The sequence below is a fragment of the Teleopsis dalmanni genome, chromosome X (genome assembly GCF_002237135.1).
Source record: "Teleopsis dalmanni isolate 2A chromosome X, ASM223713v2, whole genome shotgun sequence".
NCBI classification, from domain to species: domain Eukaryota; kingdom Metazoa; phylum Arthropoda; class Insecta; order Diptera; family Diopsidae; genus Teleopsis; species Teleopsis dalmanni.
Genome location: NC_051848.1, coordinates 65618335 through 65632730, shown reverse-complemented (window position 1 = coordinate 65632730; position 14396 = coordinate 65618335). Strand labels below are relative to the sequence as shown.

The following is a 14396-nucleotide window of genomic DNA, read 5'->3' as shown; positions in this document are numbered from 1 at the left end:
GATCTGTCATTGTACTGTCAGCATTGAAGCAATTTATACATCTACAAAGGAGTGAATTATGAATCAAAATTTCAGTCACATTAGCTGTAGGAATTTTTTTATAGTTGCTAAAATTTAGCTTTATTGTTTGATTTTTAATATTTAACTGATTGAGATATAAAAATTTAAACTTCATCTAAGTTTTTTATTTTTTAACATCTTTAAAAACTTTTATTTCCACATTAATGTAATTATAATTCTAATGCACAAAAGTGTTTACATGTGAGGATTACAGATATATAATATAACATGAGCATAGCTTTCAAAAAACATTAAAGCAGTTAAAATGTTTTCTTATTATTTAGAAAATTAAAAAATAATTTATAATATTCGTATTTGTTCTATAACCAACTAGTTCATTTAAAACAGTGGTTCCCAACCTTATTTTGACCAAGGACTATTACAATACACCTAATGTATTCTTTTGGCATGAGTGCCTCAATAGAACACGTGTCGCTTAAATATTAACCCACTTTCCTGAAACTGCGTAACGAATAAGCCACTCGCATTAAAATAGCGCCAAATCTTAAAACCGATCTATTGTGAATGATTTTTGGAAGAAAATGAAAAATTGCAGTCAGATGACAGAGGAGTTTGTTTATTATTTATGACTGTTGCAGGTGAGTAAATTTAAATATTTAAAAAAAATTAGTTTTTTTAATAAAATTTGTGCAGAGGACTGAAGTCAATCGTTAAATACTGCTCATTTGGCATTAACTAATGATGTTAGAAGTTTGAAAATTATATAAACGCATTATTGACGATATCGTATTACCTTCTGAAGAGCTGGAGCTATTAAAAACTTACAATATTTGGTAAATGCGCCGTTCTCTATGTATCTTTATTATTTCATTATTTTTTTCCGCAACCATGACTAAAGTCATTCGTTAAATACTGCTCATTTAACATTAACTAACGATGTTAGACAACGCATTTATTGACGATCTCGTATTGCCTTCTTAAGGCAATCAAAAAAAAACTTCAAAAACTTAAAATATTTGGTTAATGCGTCGCTCTCTCTCTCTCTCTCTCTCTCTGTAACCTCCTTAATTCATTGTTTTTCTCCGCTACCATGGATAAATCCTTAAAATATGTATATTTTTATATAAATTCAAATACGATATAAAATGCGCACCAATAATATTTTTGTCTCATTCATTTTATATTTATTTTATATATATCAGATATATTTATATCAGATAATTTTTTATAAAAAAAAACTTTTTTGAAATTATCTGCAAGTATTTTTGTATTTTTATCTATTTATCAACCACAAATTTGTTTATTTTTTTTTTATTTGTCATATGTTTACTAATTTAGGTAGTGATGCCAAATTATTCTTAAGCAACCAAAAGTTATTCTATTGGAGCATTCATATCAAAAGAATACACCTATTTTTGTTTTTAGAAGGGAACGAAAGGTTTAACAATAAAGCAGGTATTACACATTAAATACCCGCATGATTTTGTAGTACACCTATATATATTTTTTTTTTTGCTGGGACGTGTTCAAAATAATGTCCACTGTGTCGGATGTGTGATAGCAAGCGACGTTGCACCAAGTATGATTTATAATACCCGCTTAATAAACTGAACGATTATTTTAATATGCTTCATGCATCTCTGTTATAATGTATAATACGAGTATAGTGTATAAGTGCATATGTACCAGAAAACTGCAATGAGTACTCAACACTCGAATCATACTCGAATCATTGATCGTGTTTCATTGTTCCATTTATATGCATTCTGACTCCCTTTTTGTAGATTTGACTCCACCTGATGCATACAAATAGCTGACAGCACTTAATATGATTTATACTCTTCTCATATGATACTCATAAACACCGATATTCGACCGAAAAATGATGCAAATGATTTATGAATCATTTGTGGGTATTTACTGTGCATATAATTTCCTACTAAAACAACCCCTAATTTAATGCTCATGAAATATTTAAGAACACAAACAAAATACGTGCATTTACAATGCTAACAACAACAACACACGTCAAAAGCACAAAACTAAACACAAAATTTTTTTGCTTAGCAAACTAAAGCGCTCGCACACAATTTTTACGAATGCTTAATCTGATCGAGTAAGTTATTTTCGATGAGTATATTTATACTCACTTGAGTATATGCTACAATTCATGAATCTTTCACCATTTATGCTACTCTACTTAGAAATATGTACGTGTTCTTGTGATGCTGATTCCTTAGCACCGGCATTCCTTTAACGAATGTACTTATGATCAATTTCTGTAGCAAATGTGAATGCATATAGGTAAGTAGTGTATGAGAAAAACATTTATACGCATTTACATTTGATTATTTATGAGTGCACTCTGAGTGTTTAAGTTATGACTCGTTGCAGTTCTCTGATATGTACATTATATAGCCTATAAAATAGATATATAATTATTTGGAAATTTGTTGTTCTTATTCTCTAATAAGTTAGGTCTTTATGGACAAACTACAATCTATGTATCTATACCTGTTACCTGTTATGTATTTATAGCTGAACAATTTTCAACCATCTCGAACCACAGGTTCTAAACCACTGATGTAAAATATTAACAAATAAATTAATAGTTTCGTAATAGCTTAAGTTGTTATTAGCATTCTTAATATGTTATTTGTCATAAATACATATTACTTATAATAATATTAAATAGTCATATAGAAAGTGAAATAGTATTATTATATTTATTTATTTGTGAGTTAACACTAAAATCAAATTTGAAGTTAACCACGAATAAGGCACTGAACTACTGGGTTCTTCGCTCTGATAAATGGAATAAAAGTAATAATAAACATCATTATGTTTTAAAAAATCATTTTTGTAAACTCTTTTTATAAAAAAAAACTGAAGCGACATACAAATAAAACATACAAAAATATACAAATTAACAGTAACAGCATATGGATATAATCCACACAACCTGAATATCGTTTCGAGTATGTGCTCTATAAGCCAATAACGCTTAAAGTAGCATACATTATACATACGTACATAAATACTAGTATGTTCTAAAAAACCAACTCAAGTATCTTGTGTTTATTTTCTATGTGTTGCACCACGAACAGCCCACCCCCTCAATAGCCCTGTCAGGTAAAAACGATGCGAAAATCGCATAGCCAACCCAATTCGGTTAAAAACTCAACAATATTTGAATAGCAATTGCGCAAATATTATTCATTAGAATTTTTTGTTGTTACTAAAATAATTCGAAAAGCTATTGAAATGACTATATTTACAGCACAAATTGCTCTAATTAGAGTAAAAAATAATATAATTACAAAAAATTAATAGAAAACAAAAACGTAAAACGCGTCAGTGTTTCACAAACTTTTTCATGATAAACAGCTTTCTTATATACCATAAGAATAAATAAGAATATACCATATTACACTGGCCTCAAATGACTCATTTCAAATGAGTCATTTGAAAGTGTTTACATTCATTGTAATTCATTTGTTCTCATTTCAAACAGCTGATTTTTCAACTTGCCTGTTGATTTGATTTTTCATCTGTGCCAAAAAAATGTTGGATGAAAGTTAAATATACCTTCAAACCTTACAATATAAACTGAAAACTTATTTTTAGCTTCGATTAATTTGTTTTTGTTTAGTAGAAGTTCCAAAAAGAGGTGCATCGTTTTCAAGGAAATACAAGCACCGAACATTTGTTTACCTATTTTTGTAAATATGTCAAAAACAGCTTTCTCAAACTGTCAAAATGCCATGAAAAGCTTTTATTTATAGTATGTTCAATGTTTTCATTTGCATTTGGAACATATTTGGAACTCATTCTAACCTCGTTGGAACTCATTTATACAGAATGAGATCCCGTGGATCTCATTTGCGCTTGATATTTTGTATGCAAAAATGAGTCAATTGCTTCCAATTTTTGACAAAAATGAGCCATTTGAGGCCAGTGTAAATGCCATATTAGCATCTTGTAGCTGCTCTAGCATATATCTCAGAAATCACGGCAATCAGTTATAGTAAGCTGTTTTACACAATTTATAATTTATACTACATTTTGTTTTGTTTTTCTAGTTTCAGCGATGAAAGATTGTCTAACTAATCATAACTCAGCTCAAGTAATAAAAAATTTTAAATTTGTAACTAAATTTCAACAAATAAATTTTTATTAAATAATTTTAAGTTTAACTAATTTCTTAAACCTTAATATTTTTAAATCAAAATAAGCTCCCAAATTAACGTAATCACTCACCATTTTAAAATTTTTGATGAAGAATATACGCATCTGTCTTTGATAAGATTAATATTAATAAAGTTAAGAAATAAAGTTAATAAAGTTAATGAACAGCTTATCACAACCACACTAAAATCCTACACCTATTCCCCCTCCCTTTCATCTAAAACACTGTCAAAAAAATTTTCCAATAAGTTGTACTTTATATATCCTTTACATTTTTTTACTTATCACTTCTGTCTTACAACAACCTTGCATTCTTCTCTTTTCCAGGTTTTCTCCTTTCAGTTCATCTTCTCTAGATCATTCTAGACACTGTCTTTCCATCGCTTATTGGCCTTTTTCTTCTTCTGTTGCTTCTGATATCATTCTCGAATATCTTATATTTCACTCTTGTTTTTGGCATTCTTATAACGTGACCGAGCAATCTTATAGGCTATTTTTTAATGAACTTGCTGTTTGTGTCATGTTCAACTAGTCGTTCCAGTTCTTGGTGATATCTTATACGGTATACTCCATTTTCTTGTATTGGTTCAAAAATTTTTCTTAGAATTCTTCTCTCAAATACTGATATTTCATTCGCTCCATGTCTCGTAACCATACTTTACCACAGGCGAGATTTATGTTTTGTACATTTTACGTTTTGTTTTTTGCAATATATATTTGTCTTTCAATACCCAAGAAAAATATTTCAAATTATATCTGGAAATACAAAAAAATAATAATTGTATTGTTCTATAAACAGAATAGAGGTTCGTGAAATACTAAGGAATACTTCTCTACTATTGCTGTTATACTCAGTATTTACTTTATTTATTTATAATTTCTGTAGTCCTTCTGTAGGTTTTATTGATTTTAACAATATTTCTGGTTAACATTTAGGCTGTAAAAGACCTTTATGTTAGTAAGTGATGGGGATTATTACCGTGTATGGTGCTTATAATGTTCAACACAATTATCAACCACATCGTAAGAGTTTCTCATCTGATAATATTAGTTGGATAAGAAAACAATCTGTCTCTCATATAGTAGGAATATGATACTTTTCATTTTACCGCTACAAGTGTTTGGAACTGTGCCATCAACATCTTCTCAAATTATTAAAGTTTAAAGTGTAAAAATTGCATAGCTTTGAATATAGCACAGTTTTTAGTGAAACCGATAGTCTTGCTCTATATTCAACCAAGGAAAAGTGCGAGTTTCAATCTGTAACAGGTAGCTTTGAATTTATCATCTACATGGACTGCTTAAAGATGTAGAGAAGTACATAAGTGAATATCTACTCAAAATACCTGCAGGAGAGGCCTTTATACAGTCCTCTTAATTTCTGAAGTATTTTTCAATCTGGAATATACTCCGACTCTTTGGAATGCTGCAAAGAATCGGAGTATTTTGCACGCGTTAATAAAAGCTAATAAGAAGAATAATAAGTCCCCAGTTGAGTGGACATCAGAAGCCGAAAAACATTTGAAGCACATAAAAACGACCTAGTAAAAAGAACTACTACACACCAAGGAAGGCAGTTCGAATCCAAACTATTCGAGGATCTAATATAGGGGTGCGAAAGACACCGGACTACTGCGTACCATTCTCAGGCAAATGGGCTAGTGAAGCGTTAATACCGCTTGTTGAAAACTGTACTGAAGTGTGTGCTCAACGTGGAATGGATAAAAGCTTTATCATCAGTAATAATAAGGCTAAGATCGGTTTATATAGAGGACTTGCAAGCAACACCGTTATAGCTAGTCTATGACACAAATTTACGCATACCGAGAGAAATGTTCGATGCCGAAGGGAAACAAGTACGCAAACGGAGTTCGTGAAGATATTAAAAGCAACGATGAACGAGCTGAATTCGTTGCAAACGTCACGTCATATTACGGTGAAAACATTCGTGTATAAGGACTTAGAAAGCAGTACAAACGTATTACTGCATGACGATGCCGTACGACCACCACTAGCAGCGATACAAGGGCCTGTATGAAAGGACGATTAGTAAATGTCAGTAAGGATCGCATGAAATCTGTATGCTGCTTCGAAACTTATGAAAGCCTGGCAAGAGAATGTTCGAAATAACCGAATAACGGCGACTGCATACAACATATATCGTAGGTGACCCGAACGGGAATAGTGGTGCGATTTCCAAAGAAGTGTACACCGTAATTGTCACTACACCAAAAATAGAATTTACCGTCAGACAGTTATCAAATTGTAGAAGGCGCTGTGAGCAAATATGAACAGGCAATTGCAATCATGAACATGTCTTTGACATCTGTCAAAGTCAATAAATGTTGCTGTGTATAAAAACAGAAAAAATTGTATTTTTGATGACGAAGAACGAAGAAAACACAAAGCAAGAATAGCAGTCATCTGATAATTTAATATTGTAATAAAATAACCAGTTGTCTAATCAATTAATCTTATAATGAAATAACATTTAACAACATCTACAACAAACTCATCTTCGCCTGTGACTTTATGAAATTTAATGGTTTAGTCAGAGAAAACACACATCGCGCTAATTATAACAACTAATGAATTAAAAAAATCCGTCTTCTAATTCATCATTATTATTACTTATAGCCTAAGAAAAATGGGATACACATATTATGAACACAGTTAATAAAAGGGTTATAAATACTATTGTAATCGAAAAGTCCATGACAAACCTGAATCAATACTCTGGTTCCGGTCAATATCGGTGGACGATAAAGTCACTTTGTTAATTTGTTTATTTTTGTTAAATGAATTGAATGATAAATGAAAATATGCGAAAAGAACTACAAATTTTGAAGTTATTTTATTTTGGTTTAATGTGGCCACCTTTAGCATGAATTATGACCTTCAAACGGCTTTCCGGTATTTTTGTACGTTTTCAGCTTAGCGCTTGCTTGACACGTTCGACATTTTATGCGTAGTATTTTTTAGTGCCATTTTTACTTTTTAATTTCTAAATGGTTTATATCAAGTGAGGATGTTGACCACTATATTGATGGAATAAAGCACGGAACGTTGTTTTTCAGCCATTCTTGGTTGACTGTGTTGCGTGCGATGGTGATGAGTCCTGTTGGAATGTCCAACGAATCAACATTTTGGCTCTTTTGACTCTAACTTTTTTTTGTTCATCCGTGAGATTATGCACTTTGTTCAACTTCGAGGGCTTTAGTATGAGCTAATTTCATCACTTAATGAATAATTTCTGGTAATGTTACTGTGTTTTTTTTGGTCCACTTCCAGGACGTTGGGCAACGCTAGCAGTATCATGGTATCGAGCTATGGTACAAGACACAAATGATTTGTGTACATTTAGGTCTTAGAGGGCTCGAACAATAGCTACTTGTGTTTTTTCAGCCAAATATAAAGCAATCACACTAACACGTTTGAACTCCGTCACATACAATTTTAATACATCAAAAACAAAATACCCTCATACCCTTGTAAACAAGACAATGAGCTGTTAAATGAATTAATTTTGAGCTATCTGTCATCATTAGTTTGACAGATAAACCGGTGGGAAGTTTGTTGTAATTTCTGTCACTAACCCTGTATATCTTGTCTAATCACAATTATTCATAGCAAACAGAAAAAAGCAACTTACAAATAACTAAATTAAAAATAAACAAATATCAAAATACTAAAAAGTCATTTGTATTTTTAAACTTTGTTGCTAGCACACCGATAAAAAGTGTTTCCGAGGCTAACTTCGAGACTTGCCTGAGATATCAACCCAACCGTACACTCCTTTCTATCTAGGAACGACAAAAACTGAACAGTTTTTATCTAAGAAACGTGAATGTTTTTATCTCTCCATTTCCTTGATTAGGAAGGCTGATGAAGGCTTAAAAGGATCAGGTTTCTCATTATACTCAAATAACCGTGACCGACAAAGATCACATTTTAACTTCGTTAGGGCTATCTTGCAATATCATGCGTTACATCTATATGGCTGTGTCTAAAGCAATTATTTGCTCTAATCTTTTTGTCTGCAGGTTTGCTCCGGTATCCGAATATTTGAATATTCCGATACCGAATTTGAAGTGATACTAACTTCTTTAAAAATGACACCATCATAATCACACAACTACTATGCAAAATTCAATATTTCTTCATAGCAATGAGTATGAAGAATCAGGACAACATGATCTGACAACGACTTTCTTGAATGTATACAAAACTGAAATCTCTGGTAGGCATCCCTGTACTCAAGTAACACTGAATCAGACTACATTTATATAAGCCGTAATTTTTTTTTTCAGAGCATAAAAAAAATACTCGCATGCAAAACAGCAACAATGGTTTTAAAATCTTTATAGTTAAGTTTTACCTGCAAAAATTTTTACGTCTTTTGTTTCAGTGCAACCAAATTTAAAAATCAGTCTATTGTGAATGTTCAATGGAAATATGTTGCAAAATTTTAGTCGTCCGTTGAAATCATATGAGCATTTCATTTACCAATATATATATATATATAAAATAAAATGCTAACTATTGCCTTCTAATATTCATTTTTTCTTTAATTTAAATTAATTAACTTTTAGGGTTTATAATTTTATATTCCATATTGTAGCCAACATAACAAAAAAACATTTGTCAAAAACAAGCATTTGACAGATTTTAAAAGTGACGCCAATTTGTTTCAACAGGATTTAATGCTGTTTGTTTACAACTCTTGAAGAAAAAATTACGGCAAATATACCTTATGTAAGCAGTAATATTCGATAATACCTAATATTAGAAATATAGAAGGACTATCCAATACACATAACTGAACCTAACGTGTGAAGTGCCAATACAATCTCTAGGTGCTTTCGGCAACTCGCAAGTGTGACAAAAAACAGCAAGTTGCTTATAGGTGCTAAGCAAGATGTTGGCATCACTGTTGCAATCTATTATGCTATAGAGCATGTTTTTACAAATAGCAAAACTTGCATATGCACACATTATGGAAGCAAATTACTTTTTGTATAAAAATAAATAATAATAAATTAAAACGAATAATGAATTTAAAGCAATGTTAAGAAGGCAGGAAATTATTCCTTTTACAACAAAATTAATAATATGTTAGAATATTTATGCAACCAATAATTTAAAATTTTTAAATAATTTTCAGTTATACTTTCTACATGTAATCTTATAAATGTTTGAATATTTATATGTACATATTTTTAAAATATTTATTTTCCACAATTTTACACATTTTTAAATATTTCAGATCCACAATTATCAAATTTGTGAAACATATGAGTGGAACATTCGTTTAAATTTCCTATGAAGGTTCACAATAGTTCGCTTATTGAATTGGTAACACTTTTTCTTTTAGTGGCCAACGTGGTTAGCCATTTCACAACTAGGTGCTTGGACAGAAAAGGTAGTGTTGTTGTTTTACGTACACTTAAGCAACTATAGGCTAGCAACTTGCTGTTTGTCGCCACACATGCGAGCTGCCGAAAGCACCTTATGTTAGTGTGTAAATCCTAATTTTGTACCAGAAGACAAAATTAATTTTATGTGAACAGTTAAACACATACTCGTATATATATACATTATGCACACTTGTTAAATATTTATTTGCATGTTGTGATTTACAGAAAATTTTAAAAATATATTCAAACTTAAAAGTTTTAAGATTAGTGTTTTTCAAATATAATTCAATTATTTATATTTCCGTAGATTGACAAATTTTTCCATCGTTATCGTTATTTTGTAGTTAAAAAATTTTTGCATCAATTTTTATATTTTTATGGCATTCTCATAAATAGATCGATCTTGTCTTCAAAAATAAAATTTAGAATTTAGAATTTCCTCAAAGCACCCGATTTAAGAAAGAACGAAGGTATGCGACTAATTTTACTTTTATGTCGAGTCTTTATAAATTGCAAGACATAACTATACTTATCGCAATTAGTCTTGCGAACAAACTTAAAACCGCATTGTGAAGTGCCTTTTATAAAAGATTTGATTCTTTCGTGAGGAAATTTTTCTTCTAAAATTAGCATAAATCCACCTACTTTTAGAAGCCTGTTCGCTTCTAGAATATGACACCTGTGATCATCTCCCGAAAGTGAATAATGAAATATTAGAATATCTTTGCTGAAGGCTTCATACGGTGTGCACCAATTCGCCAAATCTATTTTTCTGCATCGGAGTAGATTGCTTACTTCAAACCTTCTGTAACCTTCATTTTTCCTCAAGATTCTACTTCCAAATGTAATTACGTTATACTCCCTTCCTAAGCCCAACAGAAATCGTGCCAGCTTGTCTTTCTCATCTGGGATATTGCTTTCGGATGTAATTTCATTTAAAGCTGAGTTTTGCTTGGGTTTGATTTCACTTAAACAATTCTCCAACCATTTAACACAGCTTAAAAAGCCAGTAACAACAGAATCTTGAACGTTGCCGAGAATTGATGATTGAGTAACAACTGTTGCGGTGGAAGAACTATCCATACTGAGACAACTTTCTGTAGAAACACAGCTACGGTGGGATCGAGCCGCATTGCGATTTCCACGCTTTGATTTAGCTTTGTTAGGAGCCATCTTCAACAATAATTAAGCTAATTTAATTATCAAATTAATAAATTGATTATTAAATTGAGTTCAATTGTTACTCACATTTAAAATTTTCTACATCAAGATTTAATATACGCCGGAACAAAAATCTGAACCGTACGTTAGCAGAAAAATTTTTATATGACGTACATATCTAAACTATATATCTAACTAATTTAAAATAAAACTGAAAAAGAAATTTGATACTTCTAACTAATGTAGCTACGTTAATTTGATGCTCATCAGTAGAAAATAAAAACCTTTATAACAAGCAGTATTGCCAATGTCATTAAAAAAGAAATTAATTTACATTAAGTTTTTGCATTTCGATTGAAATTGTCTATTACCAATAATAAACTTAAATAAAAATAATTGGATACATAAAATACTTATATAAAATCAACTTTAATTTTATACATAAACTCAGGGTTGTTTTTAACTCTTGATCAAAACTTTGTATTAAACTTATTACGATCAAAGGATGGCCACATTGAAATTTTTTATACATTGTCTCTGGTATGTGAAAGTGTTAATGCAATGCTAAAATAAGATACATAAAGCGAATGGATAGTGGGGAGTCTAGCATGTTCTAGGCGTAATTGACAAAAAAAACGTCAAACCGTGCCCAAGGGAAGTGTATTTTACACATCAAATTAATATAAGTTTTTCATAGGGCTGGGGTACCCAAAACGTCACTTAAACATGCGACGCCACTATATCGTATCATTGGCAATGTTAATATTGTCTAAGAATGAAAGACTTGCATTTATAATTCTTGAAAAGTCGTTTAAAAAGACGGATTGGAATTAAAATTCTTGAGTAGAATATTGGAATAGAATATTATATGGCAGTGATCTAAAGATATGTGTTTATCCGATAATCTGTTTATTATCTAAATTTATGTTTGTTTTTGATTTTTATTATAAATTTTTGACATTAATAATTATGTTAATATTATTCTTATCAATATTATCTGTGTTGTAGGCAAAATTACCAAAGTTATAGTATGCAAATACAGTACTTATAGTTCGATATGTTTATTTCATACTTTGTTCAATGAATGATTTTCTTACCAAAATAAATTCGTAGAGACACTGAATTAATATTTCCGAAATTTAATATTCAATCTGAATTGATTGATTAATACAACAAATTTTGGGATTGTTTTATTCACATTAAGAGGATCCGTTTGAAAGTGGAGATGGTGACATTTAAGAGCGTTTAGAGCAGTTACAGGTTTAGGTCTTTTAAGGCATTTAATGTGCAACTGCCATAATTGCGATTTTAAAACAAGCACGTCCATAAGAAGAAGCATAAGTTGCATCTAGAAGTTTAATTAAATTAAAATTCGAAAACGAATAAAGTGTTGTTGGAAGCAAACGCCAGTATTATTATACATTCGGCTTGATATGTAGCTTTAAAATGTTTAAAATCTTAAACCCTCATCACCCTCCAGTTTATTAGATATAAAAGGCTTCAAAAATATCATATCTAAGTTGGCCACTTTCGCATAACGAATTTGAAGGTGACAAGCCTGTAAAGAAGAAGGCGTAAGCTTCCTTCGTCTAACCTGACTCACGGAACTCTGTATTTGAAAATATTAAAAGTAAGTTGTTAAAAAAGGTTTAGACCGTTTCCAAAATCAGAAAACCATCGAAACATCTTATTTAAGTTTATAAAAAATATGTGAAATTTTTCAGTTTAAATTTAACTGCTATAAATTTCTATTGCCAAGACCTGCAGATTTTATGAAAAACATACTGCAACTATCACTTATATTATTTACTCGTGCTCTACTATGGCCACGAATTGGCTCCAGTATCTCTATCATTGAACAAAATGAGGTCTGAGCTCTTTTACAAAGAGAATTATGTTTTTCAATTAATTCTAATTTATATAGGACAACTTAGGAGACTCTTTTTAGGGGTAACACAATATATCTTTTCGTATTGCACTATTGTCTTTAAATCATATCAAACCATTTACTATGACAAGAAACCATGTTTGTTAATAGCTCGTAATGTACTATGTAGGAGAAAAAAAGAACATTTCTTAAATTTTTTCTCATATTATTTTTTTAAAAGTATATCTTAGAGGACATAGGAGACAACCAATACTAACTATGTCGGAAAGACTAGATTAGATATTATAAGGTCGTGATAGACGATAATATTAATTAAAGCTTTTTATTTTATTTTTGGCTAGCCTAAATTTTCACATTAAATACACCACAGAGGTGCGAAAAGTATGACAAGGGATAATGAATAAATGGTTGAGGAAAAGTTGAGGAAACTACGATTAAGAAGAAAGCATCTATAAACAGCCCCCAATACATACCACTGAAAGTATGCTGGGCATCATGATCCTTAGATACCATAAGTATGTATTCATAACAAAAACAAAATCGAAATTTTTTTCGAAAATTGGATTTGTCCTATAAAAAATAGAAGGAAATTGATTTTATACAAAAATTCTACAAACAATCTTATGTATTAATTGCTAATAATATGGAAATTCAAAATAGAATAGAAGAGTTCATTTATAAAACGAAAGTTGATAGACTTATTTTTATATATTAATATATTTATCGCTTTAAGTTCTACTCATATTTGTTTCAAATTGTATGATTTTAAGGCCTATTTATCTTTTTTAATTTAAGTGATTTTAATTATAATTAGTTATTAAGATTTATATTAATTTTATCATATACGCAAGTTCGTTTAAACTTTAAGGAAATAATGTATACACCAGCGTTGAATAGTGCTACAATAACGCACTTTTTCAACCATTTGTGTTGCCTAAACTCTATAAATACAATACAGTGATATGTAGGGAACAGTTTGAAATAATCAATTTTAATAAATAAATAGAGCGAATAGTAGAGTTTGTAAAGACATAACGACTTCTTAGGATTTTTATATGTAATTTATTTTGAACATGCACTACTTTTAAAATTGTGTACTCCATTACACTCTAGCCACGAATTTATAACAAAGTTCGACTATAAAATATTTTTTATTTTAAGCAGTTGCTTGTCAAACTTATGTGTTGCTTAAAAAGTTCCAGGAAGATATCAGTGCGGTTTGTGATATAAATGATATATATAAATTCATATATTATCATACATATATCATGGATACGATAGGTAAAATTGCTATTCTTGGAAATGCAAAGAAAATAGTATAAATATATAGAGTAGTTAAAAAACATTCGCAACTTACGAAAGAAAACATTTGAAGCAACAACAATGCTCTTGAAAACTTCAGAGTTAGACTTTACTCGCGAAAAATTTGTCTTAAGTTTCAGTGAAGCCAAATTCAAAAAGGAGTTTATTCTGAATGTTCAATGGAAATATGTTGCACAATTCCAGTCATTCGTTGAAATCATATGACCACTTCATAATAAATTCAAACACATAAATAAATAAATTATTTTAAAAATACATAGAAGATAAAGTGCTAGCTATTCCAATATTAACTTCTAATATTCATTTTGTTTTCTTTTATTTAAATTAATTAATTTTTTGAGTTTAGAATTTTATATTTCATATTGCAGACAACACATCAAAAGCAAGCACTTGAAAGT

The 14396-nt window shown here is 30.2% G+C and overlaps 1 protein-coding gene across 1 annotated transcript; it reads right to left on the bottom strand.

The window, feature by feature from the left end:
- Nucleotides 1-9882: 9882 nt before the first annotated feature.
- On the bottom strand, nucleotides 9883-10969 carry LOC119689333 (ribosomal RNA-processing protein 8-like). The gene is made up of 2 exons (XM_038104140.1): nucleotides 10875-10969; nucleotides 9883-10816 (listed from the first exon to the last, which is right to left on the bottom strand). The coding sequence occupies exon 2, from the start codon at nucleotides 10797-10799 to the stop codon at nucleotides 10056-10058; it is 744 nt and encodes a 247-aa protein (XP_037960068.1). The 5' UTR covers nucleotides 10800-10816; nucleotides 10875-10969; the 3' UTR covers nucleotides 9883-10055.
- Between the last annotated feature and the right edge of the window lie 3427 nt (nucleotides 10970-14396).

Coding starts and splice junctions, on each gene's coding strand:
- LOC119689333 (XM_038104140.1), bottom strand. CDS start 10,799: ATGGCTCCTAACAAAGCTAAATCAAAGCGTGGAAATCGCAATGCGGCT.